Raw genomic sequence first — 22,412 nt, forward strand, 5'->3', positions numbered from 1 at the left:
GGGGAGTGTCCAGGCCTTGACTCTACGGCCCCCTACGTATCCCCAGCTGACATCGTGCGTCCACGCGTCCTGCGCCCTCCTGTACCCCATGCACTGGGAGCACGTGCTGATTCCCACCCTGCCGCCGCATCTGTTAGACTACTGCTGGTGAGAGGCGGGGACTGGGGAGCAGTAGGGCTTGGGAAGAGGCCTGGGGTCCTGGAAACTATGGGGGGGGGCCGCCTGCATGACCTGTCCCCTCCGTCGTCTGCAGTGCGCCTATGCCCTACCTCATCGGAGTGCACTCCAGTCTCGCCGAGGTGAGTGGGAGCAGACCGGGACCGCAGCAGCGGACGGGATTCCCTTCCTCCTGCACCCCCAAATAACCGCCCCCGCCAGAGATCCTCAGGCTCTGAGCGGCTGTCCCCACCCCTACTCCCCAACGCAGAGAGTGCGGGAGAAAGCCCTGGAGGAGGTCGTGGTGATGAACGTGGACTCCAATACTTTGGAGACGCCCTTTGACGACGTGCAAGCGTTGCCCCCAGACGTGGTCAGTGTCACCCCCTTCTATGCTCCTGAGGCGTCGCGAAGGCCAAGGTCCCACATCGGCCGGCTCACAGCCTCCCCTTGTCCTGCAGGTGTCCCTGCTGAGGCTGAGGCTGAGGAAGGTTGCTCTGACGCCGGGGGAAGGGGTGTCCCGTCTTTTCCTCAAAGCCCAGGCCCTGCTCTTCGGGGGGTACCGTGATGCGCTCATCTGCAGCCCGGTGAGCAGCGGGGAGGCCGAGGAGAGGACTCGTGGGTCCTTGAAGGATTAAGAATAATAGTAGTAGTAGTACCTAGCTTTTATCGAGTGCTTACTCTGTGCCTTTGTTACCTCATCTGTAAAATGGGATCCCACTAGTACCAACACAAAAGGTTCATGTGAGTCAGTGAATGGGCATATGCCAAATGTTTGGACAGTGCCTAGCACATCGCGAGGACTCGATAAATGCTATGTTTTACTGTCACTATTACCTCACTTAATGTTCACAACTGTATGAGGAGATAGATACCATTATGGTCCCATTTTGCATTTGCTACATAGACATATGATAGAATAAGGGAGACAGCTGGTGTCCAGGAGAGCCACGGAAGCTCAGATCGCGGGTCTTTCTTCTAGGGCCAGCCTGTGACCTTCAGTGAAGAAGCATTCTTGGCCCAGAAGCCGGGGGCGCCCCTGCAGGCCTTCCATCGGCGGGCTGTGCACCTGCAACTGTTCAAACAGGTACGCCAGAACCCTGGGGGCGGGGCCGGAGCCGGGGGCGGGGCTAGGGCGGGGCTGGAGCGGAAAACCCTGGGTTTCTGGGGGCGAGCCAGAGCTAGAGCCAGAGGGACGGACGCCTGACTTCTATAGGCGAGACTAGAGTCGGTCCGGCGGGGTCCCACCCTTCAAGGTCCCCGGGTGGGGGAGGCATGACTGAACTACTGTTTCCCTAAGGATGGGAGCCCCTGACACCTGAGGGATAAGATCTACTCCCGGGTTCCTGGGGAGATTGGGGTGGGATTAAATCCCTGGGTCCCTAAGGATGGAGCATCAGGGGCAGGAGTGGGTGTACATGCGAGACTCTGAAAGGGGCGTGTCCCGAGTGCGCACTCCCCTTGCTGGGGGGCAGGCGGACGGGGACTCTGGGGTTACGGGGACGTGGGGGAGAAGTGCAGCTGGATTCCTGGGTTCTTGGGAGGTGGGCTGGACTCTAGGGTCCATCTGTGCGGGGATGGGTTCTCGAGTCCCTGAAGGTGAGGTCGACTTCTTCCAGGATCACTGAAAGGAGGGGGGCCGGTCAGGAGTGTCAGAGTCCGACTTCTGGGTCCCTGTGAGGGGCGGGGTCTAGTCCCTGACAGGTCCTGACTGGGGCGGCGGGAGAGGGTTGGATTTCTGGCTTCCTGAGATGGCTCCAGACCCCTGGGTCCTAGGGGTGAGTCCCTGGAGGGGCCAGGGACGGCTGTGTGTGTGTAGGGCCAGCAGAATCCTGAGTCCTCGGATTCAGATGTGTTGGTAGCAGCCCCTTCTGACGCTTCCCTCACCCCCAGTTCATCGAAGGCCGACTGGAGAAGCTCAACACAGGAGAAGGCTTCTCAGATCTCTTTGAGCAGGAGATCACCTGCAGCGGGGCCTCCTCAGGTGAGCCCTCTGCCTAGGCCGGAGCCCCCGCCCCACCAGCACCCCAGCCTCAGCCCACCAGCCATGACCTCCTCTCCTCATTGCAGGCGCTCTTCGCTCCTACCAGCTCTGGGCAGACAACCTAAAGGTGGTAACAATGAACACTTAGTGTTTATTACTGGATTAACTTAGCTCCATAACAGTCCCCAGGGAGGGTCATCATTACACTCGTTTATAGACAGAAGCGAAGAAATTAAGACTTGGCTAGGGAGAGGGGCTTGTCCAGCATCACGCAGCTGGGGTGGGGAGGTGGAGTCTGGGGTAACCCCAGGGTACCAAGTCTCTCTCCCTTGCCATTCTCTCTCCCCAGAAAGGTGGTGGTGCCCTCCTGCATTCAGTCAAGGCCAAGACCCAACCAGCTGTCAAAAACATGTACCGCTCGGTAAGGCTACAGTAGACAGGCCCCTTACTGGGGTGACAAAGACAAGGGGACAAGGCACATTTCAACCCCACATGTAAAGTGCAAACATTTTTATCAGAACCGAATCAGCAGTTAAACCATTAACAAGTCTTCCTGCTTTTATTCTCCATTAACCTACTCGTTTTTGTCAGAATCATTGCTTCCCGATTTGAAATTGACAACCCAGACTCATTAGTGAACGTCTTTTGTCCTCAGACACTACACTCCCAGCCTCTGTCCTTGTTTCCTTTTCTCCCAAGCCCATAAGCCTCCTGTGGCCAACTTCTGCAGCTCTTAATTGTCCCTTAGGTTTTATTCGTTGCTTGGCTTTTGAATGCTGATACATTTTTACAATGTTCCATTTTGCCACTCCCCATTTCATTCAGTGGTTATGTCCCCTAGGAATATTCCTTTCGTATTAGGCAAGGTGCGAGTTTGACGTCTTAGGTGGTACGTGGAGAACTGTGACTGTCTCTGAGGCACAAATGTGAACAGATGGCAAGACAGTTGTCCTATGGGACGGTGAGCTGAGTTCTCAAAATGCTCAGGGTCAAATCACCGTGGCATCTAATTCTCTTTTGGCTCCTCTGTAGGCCAAGAGCGGCTTGAAGGGTGTGCAGAGCCTTCTGATGTACAAGGTAAGGCCAGTGGCCAATGGCTGGGGCAGTGGAAGAAGGGGCTTCTGACTCACCCACCGTCTTCCTAGGATGGGGACTCTGGCCTGCAAAGGGGAGGTTCCCTGAGAGCCCTGTCCCTCACCAGCCGCTCAGATCGTCTGCAGCAGCGCCTGCCTATCACCCAGCACTTTGGAAAGGTAAGTTATGTGCCCCCCACCCCACTCCCCACTGCAAATGCTCACAGCTGGAATTACCACCTAGTCCTCCTCCCATTGTCTCCATCCAGACATCTCACTCACCTGCTCACCTACCCCAATATCCGGTGCCCGCTTAACACTCCCCCCCCTCCAAAAACCTGATTCTGTAGTTCCTGAGGCCCCGTCCTCCAAATCTGTCCTTTGCAGAACCGGCCCCTTCGCCCCAGCAGGAGAAGGCGGCTGGAGGAGACACCTTCTGAGTCCCTGGAGGAGGTGTAAGTCTCAAAGGCTGGGGAGGGGACAATGTTGGAAGTGGAAGGCCAGGACTGATGGGGAGGATGGTCCCTAAACTCAAGAACCTCCAGAGCAGTCCAATCAGGACTGGGGGGTCGGGCAGACATCTGAGGCTTCCCATCCTTACCCAGGGCACCTGCTCTGAGCCCCGAGGATGCCCAGGACCCATGGGCAGAGGAAGCTCTGGACAGCAGTTTCCTGGGGTCTGGAGAAGAACTGGATTTGCTGAGTGAGATTCTGGACAGTCTGAGCGTGGGAGCCAGCAGGACAGGCAGCCTGCGACCCAGCCAGAGCTTGGACTGCTGCCACAGAGGGGACCCGGACAGCTGCTTCAGCTTGGTGAGAGCCCCCCAGTTCTCCCCCACTAGCCCATCGGACTTCCCAGCCCCTCCAGCATCTGAAGGCCAGCAACTTGCCCATCTCCCCACCCCTACCCAGCCTGACATACCAGGAAGATCAAGATGGCAACCAGATGATGAAAAACCACCAGAGCCTCAGCCCCTGTCCCTACCTGCTGACCTGCCATCTCTGCAAACCCTCCAGCCTTTGGATGCCATGACCTCCTCAGAGGACCCTACTTCCCAGCCACCCTTGGAGGCCAGCCAAGAAACCATCCTTCCACCCCAGTCCTCATCAGCTTCTGCGGACCCAAGCAGCCAGGGGGACCCTGAGTCCCATCTTCTAATCCTACATCTCTCCCCTTCCCCCACAGCAGCCAAAGATCCCAGAGTCCAGGAGAGCCCCTGCACCCAGCTCTCCACAGCACCCACCCACTCTAGCCCTCCAGAAAGCCCCCAGCTTCTGGTCTCCACAAAGCCCAACTTGGATATTACCTGGACATCCCAACCCCTTGATTCTTCCTCAGATCCTGGTTCCTCAGAGAACCCGAGATCCCAGCCCTCTGAGGTCCCGCTGGCAGAGCATGCTCACCTCCAGCTCCCAGAGGGGCCGGGAGCCCTCAGATCCCCTGCCGCACCTGCCAACGACTGGCAGGAGCCCCAGGCTAGGAGCCGGCCCAGAGTCGCTGAGCTTAAGAAGTGTTTTGAAGGTTAAGAATCAGGGTCCTGGAGGAGACCCCGATCCTTCAATAAAGCCACAAGAACCCAAAGCTGGTTTCCCTGGTGAGTTTATCTGGGGGCCCGCTCTGCTCAGAAACGTACCCCATTCACTACCTTCCTCCTGGGGCAGCCTCCCGCTGGCTCTTAGGTACAGCTGAAAGCCCCTCCCTTCCAGGAAGCCCTGCCAGCCCTAGGATCCTTGCAACTTTACAATTCATCTCTCAACAGCCTATGAGCCTTGAGTTTGTTCCCTCCATCTAGACTAATTCCTGCCCCCAGCAGCTCAAAAAGAAAAAGGTTTTATTTTATCTCACTACCGAATGTATGTATGTATATATATAAAATCTGAGCAGCACACTCTCCCTCACCCTCAGGGACAGAGTCTTTAAAGCACCTTCTTCCCTTCTATTCTTAAGCACTGGGTAGGTTTGATTGCCCAGAGAGGGCTCTGCCTTCCCCCAAGGTCACACAGCAAGGGAGATGGACAGAAAAGGGGACCTAGATGGGCAAGCAGCCCCGCACTGTCTCCTTGGAGTCCTGGGGAGCCCGGGCCTCGGCTGCATGGTTGAACTGAAAGGAAAGGAGAGGATTTGTCGGGCCTGTGTGGCAGCAGGACAGACGGCCGAGCGAAGATGGTGCAGCAAGCGCGGAGGCGGGCCCCCAGCCCCGGCATCCCCAACGGCAGGCAGAGTCAAGCAAAGGTGGCATGCTTCACCGAGCCCGCCAGGCAGGTGCCCCGGGGCCCCCCAAGTCCTCCTGCACCATCAGAGGCTGTTGTCTCGGTGACAGCTGCTGCGTGTGAGCGAGCACCGGGTGGTCCTGGGCAGTGGTGGTGGCTGCAGCAGGCCCCAACATTCAGATGAGCCGCTCCTCGGGCGGCAGCTTGAGGTTGGGGGGCGGCGGCACGCGGGCACCCACCTGCTCCTCGCTGCTGGGCCGGTAGGTGCCCTCTGTCTGCCGCTTCTCACGCAGTTTTCGCACCAGCAACACCAGCCCCACGGCCAGAAGCAGGGCGGCCAGGAGGGAGAAGACCACAATGATGGCAGTGATGGCCCCCTGAGACTGCAGGAGAGGGGACAGGTTGCCCACCTGAGCCAGGAGACTCTGTCCACCCTCACCTGAGAAGCATCCAGGGCTCCTAATGCCGCCCCCACCCCCAGAATTCCAGATTTCCATCGATCACATCTGGGGCTCCCAGGCTCCCACCTGCCACGCTGGGACCCCCCCTCCCAAGCACCTGCCACCTCTGGGAGTCTGGGCATCTTCACCTGCTACATGTAGGATGCCTGAGGAACATCCCTGCTGCCCTCCCCCCACGTAAAACCCCAACTCACCAGGGCCCCACTGGAGCCAGAGCCTGGATCAGAGGGTGTAATGGTGCCATTCTCATTGACAGGGGGGTCCAGCGCTGTGGGGAGGGGGTGGGTAGAGAGGACAAATTAATCCTTACCTATCCTTCCCATCCTGGCACAACTGCACCTTCCTCAGGCATCCCTCGGTTAGAACTCTGCCTTTCTGAGTCTTCCATTCTGGTGGGGACTGTGGGTGCCCTGCATGCAGGGGCTGGCCCAGTTGCTTCCGCTCCTACAGCCACCCCCAACCCAGCAAAGCCCAGCAGTGAGCAATCAGCCTACAGTAGTTTGCAGCTTGTGCTGAGTTGGGGTCTGCTATAATGGACGGTGTCTGGAAGCCAGCCCCTGCCCTCCCCCCACCACCTCTCCAGCCCTCCCTCGGCCCTTAAGGATCTGGGTGGATCCTGCGTTTCCCTGGAGTGTCTGACTCACACCTCCCCCCCAGGCTCCTGAAACTGAAATAGAAGGACTGAATGGCTGGGTCCACACCTATGGCCAGCCTGGTCAACCTGGGATCAGAGGCCCAGGCAGGCCTCCTCCTGGGTCCCAGTCCGCGCAAAACACTTCAACCACACTGAGACGCAGGGACACAGGCTGCTCTCCCCAGCCCACAATTCCGCCTTCCTCAGGAACTCAGGAATTCCACACCAACTCCAATCGTCCAAGGAAACCCCTACCCCGACCGACCCTGCAGACTCCTCTCAAAGTATCCCATGACCGCTCCCCAGTTCTCGACCTCTCCAGGGCCCAGGTAATCCGCGCTTCTAAGCCCCGCCCCGCGCGGGTACCTACTTTGCCCCCAGGCCGGGCCCCAGCGGGCCGGCAGCAGCGGCAGGCCGAACGCCACAAGCAGTCCCAGGCCGGGGCTCGCCATGGGCCGGGCGACTGGCTGGTGGCACCGGGGACCGGGCTTCTCGCGCGCGCTGCTTCTACCGCATCTCGGGCCGGGGGTACCTGCGACCCGGCACCTGTGGCGGGAGAAAGAGACAGGCGTGGGGGAAGGGGCTAGACCCGGGCGCAGGCCTAGGGGAGGGATGACCCGCCCAGGGCACCCCGGAGTCCCGCCCCGCCCCCGCCGCCAGAGGTCAGAGATTAAAGATTAACTTGAGGCGGCGCGTTCCTGGGCTGGGGAACGGGAAGGGGGGAAGGGGTGGCAGGCCAAGCAGCGCGTCCTACCTCCCTACCTGGCCCAGGCGTCCTCGACCTTGCTCAGGTTCCCTGTCCGGGTCCCTGGCTCGAACCCTCGGTGCGTCCGTCGGTAGCTCGGACTCCTCCAGCCCCGCCCGCTCACGTGACCCGGAAAGTTTAGTCACTCACCTGGGAGGGGAGCGCACTTCCGGCTTGTGCACCTGAGCCTAAGCGAGAGGGCGGAGCCAAACGGGGGTGGGACAGCGCCAGAGGCGCACCTGTAACGGGAACCCAATTCTATAATACCGAAGAGTAAAAAGGGGCGGAAGCGCGCAGGTGTAAGAGAGACCTCCCACCTATATTGCGGGCACTTCTGTAGGATCGCACTGGTGTGGAGACATACCGGGCATGGAGACACTGGTGCATGGGGCACGCCCGTCTGGGGCAGGCCCGAATGTATGGCCCCTAATAAAAACACACCTGTGTGGTACACACCTGCCTAGGAGCCAACCTGTATAGAAGACATTTGCGTGGATACGTAAGAAGAACACCTATGGGAGATAACTGCACTGAATCACATCTATTTGGCGTATAACTGAATGGAAGCATACCTGTGTGGAAAACAGCTGTATAGAACACACCTGCATTATAACAAACACCTGACTGAGGCACTCTGGTGTAGGATACATTTGTTTTTGCAAACGCATCTGCATGGCTCACGCATGAAATGAACACTCGTATGAGGAATTCCTGTATGGAAATGTACTGGAAAGACCTGTACAAGACACACCTGCATTTTAGTACACCTTATAGGACCCAGGTATATGGAAAAATACCCATGCAGGTGTATACTTAACTGCAACATACCTACGAGTGGGGGCCGAGGGGAGCTGTATAATGCTTTCCTGGGTGGATTTCTGTTGAGAAACAAACCCGTGAAATGAAGGAAATAGCCTCGTATGAGGAACATCTGCATAGAATTGAGATCAAATGAAAAAAAGACCTGAGCACATATTGAAGCACATGGCCCTTGGCGGGGGGGGGGGGGGGGAGCAGCAGGACAGAGGCTCATGTGTATTGAGGCCCACCTGTCAGGGATGTATCTCTGAGAAAACGCCTGTTTGGGGCATTTCTCTGGGAAAACATCTGTATTCCCCATGTTGTGGGGCTCCTGCAAGGACCACCTATGAAGAAAACATCTGTGAGGGGTCCTCTAAGAGGTCGTTCGGACCATTGGCCATTAGGACCTCTCTAAGAGGCCATTTGTCTGGGACTTTCAGGTGTGTTTGAGCCGACCTGTCTGGGCAAAACTGAATGTGCCCTCACGGCTGTACTTTTCGATAAAGGACGCTGATAATAAGACCTCCACCCCCTGGGAACTCTAGGGTGAAGAGTAATGATAAAGGGGAAATTAATCACTTTTAGAGTATAGGGCGATGGGTAAGAATTCCAGGTCTGGTTAAATCCCCGCTTTGCCCCTTACTGGGCATGTGGCCGTGTAGAGCAGTTTAACCTTCTGTTTCCTCATCTGTGAAGTGGGAAAGCCAGTCCCACCTACCTTATAGGGTTTTGGCAAGGATGACGCGAGGGGTGAGTAAAAGACCTGGATTGTGCAACGCCGTGAATCAGTGTTAGTTATTGTTACTATTTTTCGCCAAGTGGTCTGGCCGCCCCTCCCCCTAATGGTGATTCGAGAAACTGCGTCCGAACGTAGTGGGCGGGACTTTCGGCAGGTGCAGCGGGCGCGACAGGCTGGTGCCCCGCCTCCAGAGCTCGGCTTCCCGGTCTTCGTCGGCACTCGCGCTTGGGACACTGAGATCCCCAGGTTGATCTGGAGAGAGCAGTCAGCACAGCGACTGGGTCCTGCCGCGGCCTCTTTAAGACTGCTCAGCCGCCCGAAGCCGCGGGGGCCCAAGGCAGCACCAGGTCGCCGCGGAAGCCCCGCCCAGATGGGCTGGGCGGGCACAGCTCAGGCAGCTCTGGCCAATAGGAAACCGACTTTGCAGCCGCGCCGCTCGTTGATCTTCCGTTTCCCAATCTGAGTGGGACCGAAAAGGAAGGCTCGCGGGCGGGATGCAGGGTTTCAGAAAGCACCGCTTCTTGATTTTCTGTTTCCGTGGCCTAGTGGGGGAATGTGAAACGAGCGGGCGGGTAGATGCAGGGCTGGATGGCGTAGGGTTGGTTCTTGAGCATGTCTGGGGAAAACGAGAACTTTAGTGCCTAAAGAGAAATAGTAGGGGAGGAAGGTCAAGTGGAAAGGGATTACGAAACCAAATTTCTGATATCCCTCTACTGCGCCCCACCTGGACAGAGGGTAAACTGAGGCACGCAAGGCCGAACTCTGAAAGCAGAATTGAGACCATTGATCTCTCTAGCCCCTCTCCCCAGAATGAACCCTGGTGCTTCCTGTGCACTACCAGAGCATCCCCGACATTCCGCCCCACACCCGCGGCTCCGCCTCCGGCCCCCTCCCCTCCAAGCGGGTCGGGGGAGGAGATGCAAGTTCTGGCGCGGGCGGCGACGGCTAGCAGTCACCGCCTCCTGCTAGTGCCAGAGCCAGGCGGGCAGCGCGGAGGCTGCGGTGGCAGTGGCCGCGGAGCTGGCCCTGCGGGGCCCCGGGGGGGAGGGGGAGCCGCGAAGCCCCCCCGAGGCCGCCACCGCCGGGCCTCCCCTCCCCCCCCCGGGCAGGCGCCATGCGGGGGGGCCCGGGCGATGCGGAGCGGCGGCAGCGCTGGGGTCGCCTCTTCGAGGAGCTGGATAGTAACAAGGATGGCCGCGTGGACGTGCGCGAGTTGCGCCAGGGACTGGCCCGGCTGGGCGGGGGCGACCCGGACCGCGACACCCAACAGGTACCCCCGCCGAGACCCCAGCCTGGCGCGCGGCGCTCTGGCCCTGCGGGCGCCGGTAACCCGAGCCCCTGAATGGAGCGCCGCAGCCGCCAGCGGCTGCCTGTGGCTGCGCTCCAGTGCGGGTGCCCAGCCTGGGTGTCTCTGCCCCTTCCCCCTGCCCCGCGTGTCTGGGCCTAACGGGTTCGCCCAAGACAGAGCCACGGAGGCCCCAGGCCTGCAGTTCAGCTGCCAACACCCGCCCCCACCCTCCTCGCCGGTGCCGCGAGGGTGGGGGATGTCTGCCAGCGAAACGAGCCGGGCTGCTCTCCTGCCCACTGCCCCGGACACACCCTCCTCTGAACTCTTTGCCCATCCCAAGACATACCCCTGCTCCTGGCCTCAGGAGACACACCCTTTCCCATCCTCCCTTCCCTGCTCTGGGCACCCACTGGCTCCCAGACAGCTGCCCCAGCCTCTCTATGTTTACATTTCCCAGGCCTGCCCTTTCCCTGGCCTGGTTTAATGCCCCAGGCTACCCTAGCCAGGACCCAAGGGGCGGCCCTCAGCTGGGGATAGAGCAAAGCAGGAACTTGCCGCTAGGCCTATACAGGTGTCCGCTACACCTGTAGCCCCAGATGCCACTGGAGTGTCTCTCTCCACAGCATCCTGAGACCTCCAGGACAACCTCCCACTTTCCAGCTGGGAAACCTCTCACTGCCCCACAGTGCCCAGAGCTGTCTCTCATGGGGCTTCTGAAACTGCCATACGGATGGGGTTGTTTGTTTGTTTGTTTGTTTGTTTTAAGAGACAGCTGGGAGGACAGGCTTTCAAAGACAGGAGCCCAAGGCTACCTACCACTTCCCAGTTCTGTAACCTTGAAAAAGTTACTTGACCTTGGAGAGCATCAGTTTGCTTGCCAGGAAAAATGGACAACTGCTTTCCACCTTGCAGACCTACTGTGGCCTTGGGCATATTGCTGAGAAGTGAGCTGGCTGATGAAGGGGTGACTTCCCCTGCTCCTGTCCTTTAGGTGCTGAGGGCTCTGCATTCCTGGGCTCTAAGCTTGTCATGCCCCCTGCAGCTGGGGAGCGGCCTCCTGGAGCTCCCTCGTCCCTTCCCCCCTGCCAGGGCATCTCCCCGGAGGGTGACGCTGACCCAGGTGGTGGGCTGGACCTGGAGGAGTTTTCCCGCTACCTGCAGGAGCGGGAACAACGCCTGCTCCTTCTGTTCCACAGTCTGGACCGGAATCAGGATGGTAAGGCCCAGGGATGGGCTGCGGGGGCCCTGGAGACACCAGTGGGGTTAGAACTGGCAGCGCTAGGAGGAGGGGGGAGGGCCACTTCTTCCTGATGACTCACAGGCTATTTTGGGAGCTCTCCTCACCCCCCAGCTAGGTGGTTGGGCCTGTGGGCCCATCCCACCTCCTTTCCCTTCTGGGATGTGACCCCTATTATTACCCTCAAGTTTCTAAGGAACAGAAATGCCCCATATTGCTTCTGGATTCCCTATGAGGCATAGACGCCCCCCATAGCCTCTTTTGGGTCCCTAATATTGCCTCGCAACCCCCTATGGCATAAGGACCCCCGTAGTTATCCCTGGATTCATTTTTTTCATTCATTCATGGAACAGAGGAACCCCCCAACATTGCCCAGTTCCACCTCTCTGATACCAGTGGGTCACCACCCCCAACCCTGCTGCAAATCTCATCCTGGGGTCCTGGATCCCCTGGGCTTCCTAGACCATCCCCATACTGAGCTGTACAGCATCTGGGCTCCAGGGTCCCCCCATGCACACACTTTTCTGACCCCCTCCCCAGGTCATATCGATGTGTCCGAGATCCAGCAGAGTTTCCGAGCTCTAGGCATTTCCATCTCACTGGAGCAAGCAGAGAAAATTCTGCACAGGTGAATAGCCGGGGGTCCAGAATCCCAGGTAACTCGGGTCCCCAGGGCCCCTTGACCACCTTGAGTCTCTAGGCCCCAGACCCAATCCCAGGGTAGGCGGAGCTGAGAGGTGGGCTTGGCAGTCAGGCAAATTCTGGGCCAGATGCTTTACTTCTCTGAGCCTTAGTTCTCCCCTTTGTAAAATGGTGAGCTCTCAGTGCACAGGAAGTCATTCTACCCCCAAACCAACTGAACCTCACTCCAACACCCCCTGCTTAGCCCCAACACTGATTCTGCCCCCACCTTGCCCTGCATCCCCAGCATGGACCGTGACGGCACGATGACCATCGACTGGCAGGAATGGCGCGACCACTTCCTGTTGCATTCACTGGAGAACGTGGAGGATGTGGTCTATTTCTGGAAGCATTCTACGGTGAGGTGGGGGCAGCTTTCCTAGCGTGGTGGCTGGGACTGGCTCCGGTTTCCCCTGGGCCTGGAGGGGCTGGGTCAGGAGTCTTGAGAAGGAAGAGCCACTGGGAACAGCCAAGGGATGAGACTCTAGTCATCTCTTCCTCTGACTGGACCTCAGGGGACTGGGGACCCATTGGGGGAGGTCTGTGATCGGGCTGGAGCCCTTCAGACCTGACCTCGGGGTGCTGGGGGCAGACTGTGGGAGGTGGGAGCACAGGGAAGGAAGAGCTCACCAGATGGGGCACCCAGCCTCCAGCTTCCACCACAGCTCCCCTTCTGCTGGCTTCTTTTTGCCTCAGTAAATGGTCTGCTGCTGAAGGGACTCATTAGAAAGCCACCTTCTTTGGAAGATCCACTGAGATCCAGTGGAAGTTGGGGGAGGAGGTGCTCTAGATCCTCCCTTCTGGGTGGGAATCTCTGAGTGATGCTTCCAGTAGGATCTGATGGCATCCGGAGGGGAACCCCCCAGTGGGATCTGGTGAAGTCCTCTTGGGAGATCCAGACATTCCCACTCTGGGGATCCATGAGGGACTTGGTTGGGAAGTCTATAAGTGGATTCTAGGGGACGGATGATCCCTGGGGGGCAGATTTCCTGTAGGATCTGCTGAGGCCCTGGGAGGGATCCTCTGGTCTCCTTACGTGGCAGGTCCCTGGTGGGATCTTGTGTGGCCCTGGAGGGATCTTCTGGAATCCTCATCCAGGAGACCCTTGGGTGTGATCCTTCAAAGGGAGCTGATCGGCTCTGGAAGCAATCTTTATATGGTAGATGCTTGAGTAGGCTGCTTCGGTGGGATTTGGTGGAGGTGCCCGGGAGGGATATTGGGATCCTACGTGGGAGTCAGGTTGGATGTTTTGCTGGGATCTGGTAGGGGTCCAACACGGATCTCCTGGGCTCTTCAAGTGAGATTTATTGGTGGATGCTCTGGGTGTCCTGGGATTCATGAGGGAGACACACCTATTTAGGGCTAAGGTACATCTCCCTGCTCCTATGATGGTGTGACACCCCAGTCCCTGCGTCCTCAGGTCTTGGACATCGGTGAGTGCCTGACTGTCCCTGATGAGTTTTCAGAGCAGGAGAAGCTGACTGGCATGTGGTGGAAGCAGCTGGTGGCGGGTGCGGTGGCAGGTGCTGTGTCGCGGACGGGCACAGCCCCTCTGGACCGCCTGAAGGTCTTCATGCAGGTGAGGGGCCCAGGAAAGCCCCACGCCCTCTCCCAGGCCTGGGCCCCAGAAGGGGACCCCAAAGCCACCTTATCTCCCCACGCAGGTCCATGCCTCCAAGACCAACAAGCTAAACGTTCTGGGGGGCCTAAAGAACATGATCCAAGAGGGGGGCATGCGCTCCCTGTGGCGTGGCAATGGAATTAACGTGCTCAAGATTGCACCTGAGTCGGCCATCAAGTTCATGGCCTATGAGCAGGTAGGGGCAGGTGTGGGAGATGTGAGCTAGACTTGAGGGCTGGCGGGATTGGCTTGGGGGCAGGGGATGTCTGCAGGACCCCAGGAGTGGGCATCTGTTCCCCTGTGTGGTGCGCACAGCAGGAGGACCTGAGGTCCTGCCCACCTCTGTGTCTCCCACTTTCAGATCAAGCGGGCCATCCGGGGGCAGCAGGAGACGCTGCATGTGCAGGAGCGCTTTGTTGCTGGCTCGCTGGCCGGCGCCACAGCCCAAACCATCATTTACCCCATGGAGGTGAGAAGGAGGGACTCTGGCCGAGGCGCCATTGCAGGGTGGGGGGGCTTGCAGTAACCACGTCACTCCGTGGTGTGATAGGCATTGGGATTGTAACCTTACCTCTCCTTGATTCGGACTGTGGCTCGTTAGAGAAATGCTGTTTCATCTGTAGTCTGTGTGGGCATTGCAATTTGAGATGTGACTTCTAGGGATGGTGGTGTTGATCACAACCATTTAGGCGGCAACTGTGGGGGCCCGTTGTTTATGGACATGCCTCTTCTCAGGGTCCTGATTTCCAAGCTGTTTGTTCCCAGTGGAATCATTTCAGGTTTCAGGTTGTGCAGTATGTCAGGATTCTGAGTGATGGAAAACTCAAATCACATAAATGAAGTCCGAGGTAAGCAGTTCAGGACAGGTATGGTGACTTCAAAGTGTTAGAGGCCGAGGTTCCTTCCCTCTATCTTGTTCCAGCACTTCAGAATGTAGCACCCACCTCATGGACCAAAATGGCTGCGTGTGCTCCAATCATCACATCCATTTTCCAGTCAATAAGGAAGAATAGACAAAGGAAGGAACACCTCCCTGCCTTTAAAGATACTTTCTGAAAGTCACACATACCTGTTCTCCTGCTGTTTCATTGACTAAGACTTAGTCACATGGCCATAGATCTAGGGGAAATGAGAAATGTAGTTTTTATTTTGAGTAGCTGTGTGCTTGCTGAAAATTATAGTTTCTATTATTAAGGGGGAAGGGAACAAGATATTGGGAGACAGCGGTGGCCACCATATGCAATTCTGGGAGATGTAACCATTTCAAGGCATAGAGATTTGGGGACAGCAGAAGATTGTAGTGTAAGTGGTTTGTGAAATTCAGTTATTGCCAGGGTAGATCCTTCTGGGAGGAGCTATTTCTAGATGACTGCACTCCTGGGTGCAGTGTTTCTGGCAGCGGTTTTCCCAGGGATAACCGAGGTCCTCCCCAGGTGCTGAAGACGCGGCTGACCCTGCGCCGGACGGGCCAGTACAAGGGGCTGCTGGACTGTGCGTGGCAGATCCTGGAGCGAGAGGGGCCCCGCGCCTTCTACCGCGGCTACCTGCCCAACGTGCTGGGCATCATCCCCTACGCGGGCATCGACCTGGCCGTCTATGAGGTCTGTGGGCAGCCCGCCCCTCCCGCCTTTTTTCTCCCCTGTGGGATTTGCCCACAGGACGCCCCTTTCCCAGAGGACTGACTCAGTCAGCCTCCGTAGCTAGGGGTGGAGAAGCGCCATGGGCCTTGGGATCCTGGGGAACCCCTTCAGCTGTTGGACTCCCCAACTCTTTCACCTTTACCCCTGTGAGAATTCTTCCCAATTCCGTGTACAGTTCAGCCTTGCCTTGCTAGGCCTCGGGACCCGGGAAGGTCAGGGACCACTGTAGGTCACAGAATCGTGGGAGAAAGTGAGCTTCAAAGACGCTTGTCTCCCCAGAGCATGTATTGGACCCAGCCAATGTCTTCTTCAGGGCCTACGCATTTCATAGAAACCACACCCCATGGCCAGCATCTCAGGGCCTTTATCAAGAGAGGCAGGAATGGGGCAGGGAGTTTGACTTCTTTTCCAGGGGTCATGACTTTTCTCTTCCCCTGGCGGGATCGCCAGGTTCTCCCAAGTAGCACAGCCCCAGATGTCCCCGGGCATCCCCCAGAGGCTCTGTGTGCAGGACAGAGCCAGCTTCACGGGCAGGGAGCCAGTGCAGTCGCCAAGGGCCCTATGCTCAGAGGGCCCGGCTCTTGGTTTAATACCCTGCTGTTGCCCTCTTGAAATCCCTAATCATCTTTGGACGAGGAGCCTTACATATTTTTATTGTGCACTGGGCCTTGCAAAATGATGCAGCTGGTCCTCCTCTCCAACACTCCCCACCTGCCGCCCATGCCCGACTCCCCAGCACCCAGCACCTAGATGGCTGCGTGAGACAAGGCCACCACTCATTCACTCACTTGCTCATTCATTCACTCGCTCACTCAGCAACGATGTACCAAGCATCCCAAGGTACAGGGCCAGCATTCAGTAAAAACAACACGGTCCTCGCTTCCCTGGGGCACCCACTCCAATAAGCAAGGAAGTCAGTCCAAGGGCTAACAAGTAGTTTCAGATCCTGCCTAAGTTCTCAGGAGAGGAAAAAACAGGATGTGTAATTGAAAGTAACAGTGGGCAGGAGGGGGTCGAGGCAGGCCCCTGAGAGGCGATGAGTGAGGCCCCGTGAACAAGGCCGAGGGAGCAGAGATCTCAGCTCCAGAAGCAGGACTGGATTTGGCCTGTTGGAAGAGTGCAAGTCTTGCGTGGCTGGAAGGATCCAAAGAGTCAGCAAGAGCTCAGCGATGTGGCTGGTTTCTCCTGAGTGCAAGACGCAGCCACTGGGGACTGTGCATAGAAATTAGACATAACATTATTCGATCCATTTTTCACCCAAAAAGGGAGGTGGGAGGTCTAAGTGGTTTGAGAAACCCTACGCCCTCTTGGAATTTCAAAATCTAGGTTAGTCCCTTAAAGGCTCTGAGAAGTCTGCAGAAAAGTGATTTCACTGTTTTTTTGTTTTGGGGTTTTGTTTGGTTTTTGTTGTTTTTTTGGCCCAGTGTTGGTCATCAGAACTTCTTTTCAACAGAACAGCTCTTAAACACTCATTCAACACCTATTTGGCAAATCCTGCTCCAGCCCCAAAAGAAGGCTATTAAAACGTCAAAGACAGTAATGGTGAACACTTGCTTCCAAGGCACCCACTCCTTGCCCAGCCCAGACATCACTCATCTATCCCAGCCCCGAGTCCCTCTCCACACACTTCTGGGCAGCTGTTACCAAGGGGTTAGAAGTGACATAGGAAATGAAGCCTAGGACCCATCCCAGTCCCAGAGCAAGAAAGAAGGTCCTTGCGGAGAGGCTTCATAAGGGGTGGGCTGCCCAAAGACCAGGCTCACTGCTCTGGACTCCGGTGTGGCTCTGAATATTGACTCCTACCTTTCTTTTGTGGCCTTGGGCAAGTAACTTCCCCACGGCCTCAGAGCAGGGATGTGAGAGCACATGGTTTGGCAGGAAGGTAAGGTAACCAAACAGGGGAGCATTCGTTCCCTAGGGCTGCCTAGCAAAGTACCGCAAACTGGGGGCGCAAAGCAACAGACCTTTACTGTCACAGTCCCGGAGGCTGGAGTCTAAACTCTAGCTGTCGGCAGGGCCCCGCTCCCTCCAAAACCTTAGAGGAATCCTTCCTTGCCCCCACCAGCCAGGGGCATCCCTGCAGTGTCTGCATCTGTCGCTGCATGACTGCCTTCCCCGCGTGTGTCTCTGTGTCTGTCTCCTCTTCTTATGAGGACATTGGTCATGTTTGCTTAAGGGCCCACCCTACTCCAGGGCGACCTCATCCTAACTCACCGCACCTGCAAAGACTCTATTTGCAAATAAGATCACAATCTGAGGTCCTGGGGGTTAGGACTCCAACATATCTTTTGGGGGGATGCCATCGAACCCATAAGGGCGTGTTATCAAGCAAGTTATCATGGTGGGCGGGTGCAGCGCCATCCTGGTGTGGGGGCCTCTGGAGGCAGCATAGAACATGCCCCACCGGGGAGGCAAGGGAGCTGGGGTATTGATACACCACGTCAGTTGTCTGACGCCCGCTGCTGGGGGTGCGGGTTCCCCGGCCCTTCCTGCCTATTTCTGGGTCCAGCGAGAGTCCTCAGGCAGCGCTGTGGACGCTGGCAGGTGGGAGCCAGCAGCTTTGAGCTGAATGGGATACGGATGGGGCGTCCACGTTGGGGAGTGTATTCGTTTCCTACGGCTGCTGTGCCAACCGACCGTCACCTTAGTGGTTTAAACCAGTGCATACTCATTATCTCACTGTTCTGAAAGTCCGAAGTCCAAGATGGGGCTCACCAGGCTAAGTCAAGATGTTGGCAGGGCTGCATTTCCTCTGAGGCTGCGGCCGTTTCCTTGTCTTTCCCCCTCTCTAGCAGCTGCCCGTTTTCCTCGGCCAGTGGGCCCTTCGTCCACCTTCAAAGCCAGGTGCACAGCATCTTCCAAGCTGTCCCCCACCTCTGCTTCTATGATCCCCTCTCTTCGGACTCCTACAAGGAGCCTCGCGATGACATTGGACCTACCTGTATAGTCTAGGATGATGCCCCAGCTCCAGGCCCTTAACTTAGTCTCATCTGCAAAGTCCCTTTTGCCACGTGAGGTACCATATTCCCAGGTTGCAGGGACAAGGGCATGGACGGTAGGGAGGCCGTCCCCCCTCATGCCATGGAGGGTCAAGGTGAGGACTGAGCAACAGGACGCAGGTACCGTGCTCGTGGGGCACCTGGGAGGTACCAAGCGCTCAGCTGGTACCAGCCCTCAGGGGGTGCAGAGGCCAGCCAGCCGGGCCTTGAAGCCAGGGTCGTGGTGTTACCCAGTTCCGATCCAACCCACACTCTCCTCCCTTCTTCGCCCCTGCCAGACCCTGAAGAACCGGTGGCTCCAGCAATATAGCCACGACTCGGCCGACCCAGGCATCCTCGTGCTCCTGGCCTGCGGCACCGTCTCCAGCACCTGTGGCCAGATAGCCAGCTACCCCCTGGCCCTGGTCCGGACCCGCATGCAGGCCCAAGGTGAGGCCTGGGCGGGAGGATGGGGCAGGGAGAGCATCACCACTCGGGCCCCACCTACCTCCCCATCCCCAGCTCCTCCTCCTGGGTAGGCAGGTTCCCAAGCTGGGATCCTTCTGGATTTGGACGGCCTTCACTAAAGTCCCTACCTTTCTCTGGGCCTCAATGTACCCATTTGTTCCATTTGTGACACTGGAACGGGAGCCCATCCCCCGCACCGGAGAGAGGAGAGCCCATGCAGGGAGAGTGCCCTAGCAAGCTTAGCTGGGAGGGCTGCTACCTTGAGCTCCCGTTTGCAGGGCTGGGTGACAGTGAGGGAAGGAGAGGGAGGATCTGGGTAAGGAGGGGCGGGGCCAGGCTGGTTATGGGTTTATTATTTTCCTCTGTAGTTTTCCTTAATGAGTTCCCCCCCCCCGCCCCCCACCACATTCCTGAATCTGTTTGGGGAGTTTCCTTGGGAATTTTAGCATTTGTGTTCTGTGATTCTCTCTGGGGGTGTATCAGTGCACAAACCCCGGTTCTCACCCTCCAAGAGCTCACAGGCTGGAGAGGAAGCAAGATGCTGAATAAATCATTCCGCAATTAAGGATGGATTTAGGGTTCAATGAAGGAGAAGAGAAAGAGCCAGACTTAGGCTGGGTGCCAAGGACAGCGCCCCCGAAGAGCCTGCTTTGGCACAAGGGTTGGAAGGCAGAGAAGAGTGAGCTGGGAGAAGAGGCAGGGAAATGAGTTCCAGGCAGAGGAAAAGTCTGTACCCTCCCCCACCACACACACACATATACCTTCTCTGTTTCTAATCGTCCCCAAACCTGGGCCCTCAAGATTGGGGCGTAAAGGTGAGCAGCCATTTCCAGAGCCAGGAGAAGTGTCGACTCTGAGTGGTAGGTCCTGCTATTAAGCTAACCCTCCTCCCTCGTGCTGCCACGGCCACAGGCCCAGCCCTGGGGAGTAGGAGGGGAAAGTGAGAGGGGCCCTTTGGCCTCACCTGGCCTCCCCACCCCTCCCAGCCTCCATCGAGGGCGCCCCCCAGCTCTCCATGCTGGGTCTGCTCCGTCACATCCTGTCCCAGGAGGGCGTGTGGGGCCTCTACCGGGGCATTGCCCCCAACTTCATGAAGGTTATTCCGGCTGTGAGCATCTCCTATGTGGTCTACGAGAACATGAAGCAGGCCCTGGGGGTCACGTCCAGGTGAGGGACCCAGAGCCTGACCCACCTCAGATCCCTCACCCTAATCATGACATCCCCACACCTCAGCCACTGGAGACTGATGGCCCAGCCGATGGATCCCAGGGCTCCCCACACCAAATCACAGGATCCCCACACTTTATCCACTGGGTCCTGCACCCCCATATCACAGCTACTGGCCCCCCCACACGGGGTCTTGGACCTCCATGACTTAACCACAGGATCCCCCACAACCCAACTAATGGATCCTGATAACCCAGCCACAGGAGCACATATCACCATACCTAAATACCCAGACCCCAGCTCCCTCAGGCCCCAGATCCAGCACTGGGTCCTAGATCCCCAACCCCACTGGCGGATCCCAGATCCCCATGCTTCCAGCCCTGGATCTCCAAGCTCGGCCACTGGATTCTGGATATCAAGAAGCCTCAGCCACCGGATCCTGACAATGCAATGCCTAGATCCCGGGGCCCCAGCCACTGGATCCCAGATCCCCTCACCCCAACTACTGGATTCCTGAATTCCTTTATCTTGACACTGAGTCCCGGATCCCTCTGCTTTGACTACTGGATTCCCTACATTTCAACCACTACACCCTCAACCCCCAACCACCGGATCTCGGATTCCCAAGCCCTGACCGGCTGGATCCTGGCGCCTAAATCCACAATGTGAGCCCAACGGCAGAGCGAGTGGGTCCTGGCGACTGCAGCTGTTGGACCCCAAACCCCTTCACCACAGGCACTGGATGCTGAAACCTCACCCATAGGAGGTAGACCCCCCCCCCTTCCAAACACTGGATCCCAGCCCCTTAACCCCTGGATTCTGACCGGAATCCTCCCAGGCACTGGATCCTGAATGCCCAGACTCCAAGTCTAGATAGATCCCAATAGGCCAATCACAGCATCTGGATCCCCCGTGCCCCTGTCCCAGACACATCCCAGAGCCCAGGGGCCTCCCCCCCATGATGCAAAGCCCAGGGTCTAAGGAGACTGGGGGAAGCGTAGGTCCTGGCCTCCTGCTTCCAGAAAACCCATGGGACTTGTCCAAAGTCCTGACATGGCTAGAAGCCGACAGCTGGGGGAGGAGATGCCCCTCCCACGCCCTAGACAGAGGCTGGACACCCCGCCACCTGCCCTGCATGGCCGCACCTCTGGCCCTGTGGGAAAACTGCCCCCCCATGCTCCCCACAATGCTCTACGGTGTCTTCCATTCCCTTCCCACCTTTAGGCCGATGATAACCTCCAGTCACTCTTTCTTGGGGGCTGGCAAGAGGGCAGTCTGAGGCCAGAGACATGTTAAGGGGACCCTCCCCAAACACACCCCAGCACTGCCAGCCTCTCTCCAGGCTTCAGGGTTGGGAGGTGGGAGCAAGTCTACACAGACTAGCCTTCCCTGGAGCCAAGCATCCGATTATGCAAAACAAACAAGCCAAATCCCCCAAACTCACTCCAGGTCTATTTTTCTACCAGAGTGGAGCAGACATTCCTCCCCGTCAGATAACCCAAGCCCCCAGCACCTCCCCATGACCCTGTACATTCTGCACTTTATAGTTGGGTTCTGAGCTTAGCATAGTTGGGGGACCCCTCCCGTCCCTCCCAAGTCCTTGGGGAACCCCATGAAAGGACTACAAAAGAGCAACCGGGTTGTTTGGGGGGGCTGGAGGACCCCCCCCCATGGCTTCCTCCTTCCCCCACCTACACCGTGTCCCACCTCCCTGCCTGCGTGTGTTATTTCAAAGGAAAAGAACAAAAGGAATACACTTTCTAAGCTCTTTCATTGTGGTTTTTACTGAAAGGGGGTGGGTTGATGTGGGACCACCTCAAACTACCCACAGGGAAGGGACATGGGCCATCCTCTGTTGCACACAGTTCCAGGAGACCAGGAAGTGACTTCCTCAGTTTCCATAGCTTGAAGCAGGGGCAGGGAAAAGCCCACATTCATGGGCCCTTTTTATCCCCCCCCCCATATCTAATTACATAAGGGTATTTGTTTCCCGGGCCGCTGTAACAAATTACCACACATTGGGGCTTAAAATGACACGGTTCTTAGATCGATATATTTTTTTATTGTGACAAACTAGACATCACATAAAATTCACCATCTTAACCATTTTTAAGTGCATAGCTCAGTTAAGCACACTCACACTGTTGTGCAGCCACCCCCACCCTCCGTCTCCAGAACTTTCCGTCTCCCCACATGGAGACTCTGTCCCCATGAAGCACAGACTCCCCACCCCGTGCCCCAGCCCCGGCTCCCACCAGCTCCTCTCTGGCTGTGTGGACGAGACTCCTCTGGGGACCTCCTGGGAGGGGGGTCCTTCTGGGTCTGGCTGCTCTCACCAAGCATAGTGTCCTCAGGGTCCCTCCATGTCGTGGCAGGTGCCAGGATTCCTTCCTTTTTGAGGCTGAATAATATTCCAGTGTGTGGATGGACCACATTTTGTTTATTCATTCATCCTTCAATGGACACTTGGCTTGCTTCTACCTTTGGCTACGGTGAATCAAAAGCAACAGGAATTTATTGTCTGCCAG

At 57.4% G+C, this 22,412-nt stretch overlaps 3 protein-coding genes across 6 annotated transcripts in view; 2 read left to right on the forward strand and 1 right to left on the reverse strand.

Moving 5' to 3' along the window:
• Positions 1–4,795, forward strand: part of DENND1C (DENN domain containing 1C) — an 8,697-nt gene extending 3,902 nt beyond the window's left edge. For both annotated transcript variants that reach the window (XM_040629480.1, XM_040629482.1), the window contains 13 exons: positions 47–147; positions 254–299; positions 428–529; positions 618–743; positions 1,139–1,243; positions 2,050–2,140; positions 2,227–2,267; positions 2,490–2,561; positions 3,173–3,217; positions 3,286–3,393; positions 3,601–3,668; positions 3,819–4,026; positions 4,126–4,795. In XM_040629480.1, the coding sequence (XP_040485414.1) occupies positions 47–147; positions 254–299; positions 428–529; positions 618–743; positions 1,139–1,243; positions 2,050–2,140; positions 2,227–2,267; positions 2,490–2,561; positions 3,173–3,217; positions 3,286–3,393; positions 3,601–3,668; positions 3,819–4,026; positions 4,126–4,740 (1,728 nt within the window). In that variant the 3' untranslated portion in view covers positions 4,741–4,795. The remainder of the gene's footprint in view (positions 1–46; positions 148–253; positions 300–427; positions 530–617; positions 744–1,138; positions 1,244–2,049; positions 2,141–2,226; positions 2,268–2,489; positions 2,562–3,172; positions 3,218–3,285; positions 3,394–3,600; positions 3,669–3,818; positions 4,027–4,125) is intronic.
• A 2-nt stretch (positions 4,796–4,797) lies between these two features.
• CRB3 (crumbs cell polarity complex component 3) lies at positions 4,798–7,389 on the reverse strand. Of its 2 annotated transcripts, none has more exons than XM_008711288.2 (5): positions 7,282–7,389; positions 6,890–7,065; positions 6,080–6,153; positions 5,664–5,807; positions 4,798–5,315 (listed from the first exon to the last, which is right to left on the reverse strand). In XM_008711288.2, exons 2-5 carry the CDS (start codon positions 6,969–6,971, stop codon positions 5,244–5,246), a joined length of 372 nt encoding a protein of 123 aa, XP_008709510.2. In that variant the 5' UTR covers positions 6,972–7,065; positions 7,282–7,389; the 3' UTR covers positions 4,798–5,243. The 2 variants fall into 2 exon arrangements, with proteins under 2 accessions (XP_008709510.2, XP_040485417.1); XM_040629483.1 differs by having other exon boundaries at positions 7,274–7,389.
• Positions 7,390–9,877: 2,488 nt separating this feature from the next.
• On the forward strand, positions 9,878–21,439 carry SLC25A23 (solute carrier family 25 member 23). Of its 2 annotated transcripts, none has more exons than XM_040629484.1 (10): positions 9,878–10,074; positions 11,182–11,308; positions 11,870–11,957; positions 12,258–12,369; positions 13,431–13,589; positions 13,675–13,827; positions 13,993–14,100; positions 15,065–15,232; positions 18,549–18,699; positions 19,704–21,439. In XM_040629484.1, exons 1-10 carry the CDS (start codon positions 9,919–9,921, stop codon positions 19,886–19,888), a joined length of 1,407 nt encoding a protein of 468 aa, XP_040485418.1. In that variant the 5' UTR covers positions 9,878–9,918; the 3' UTR covers positions 19,889–21,439. The 2 variants fall into 2 exon arrangements, with proteins under 2 accessions (XP_040485418.1, XP_040485419.1); XM_040629485.1 differs by lacking the exon at positions 19,704–21,439 and adding an exon at positions 19,230–19,684 and having other exon boundaries at positions 9,879–10,074.
• Positions 21,440–22,412: the final 973 nt, after the last annotated feature.

This window comes from Ursus maritimus, unplaced genomic scaffold (assembly GCF_017311325.1).
Source record: "Ursus maritimus isolate PB19 unplaced genomic scaffold, ASM1731132v1 scaffold_14, whole genome shotgun sequence".
In the NCBI taxonomy this organism is placed as follows: Eukaryota; Metazoa; Chordata; class Mammalia; order Carnivora; family Ursidae; genus Ursus; species Ursus maritimus.

Coding starts and splice junctions, on each gene's coding strand:
- SLC25A23 (XM_040629484.1), top strand. CDS start 9,919: ATGCGGGGGGGCCCGGGCGATGCGGAGCGGCGGCAGCGCTGGGGTCGC. Junction 13,590..13,674: donor GCCTGAAGGTCTTCATGCAG/GTGAGGGGCCCA, acceptor CTCCCCACGCAG/GTCCATGCCTCCAAGACCAA. Junction 14,101..15,064: donor CCATCATTTACCCCATGGAG/GTGAGAAGGAGG, acceptor GGTCCTCCCCAG/GTGCTGAAGACGCGGCTGAC.
- CRB3 (XM_008711288.2), bottom strand. CDS start 6,971: ATGGCGAGCCCCGGCCTGGGACTGCTTGTGGCGTTCGGCCTGCCGCTG. Junction 5,808..6,079: donor CTGGCTCCAGTGGGGCCCTG/GTGAGTTGGGGT, acceptor CCTCTCCTGCAG/TCTCAGGGGGCCATCACTGC. Junction 5,316..5,663: donor GGCCCAGCAGCGAGGAGCAG/GTGGGTGCCCGC, acceptor CTTTCCTTTCAG/TTCAACCATGCAGCCGAGGC.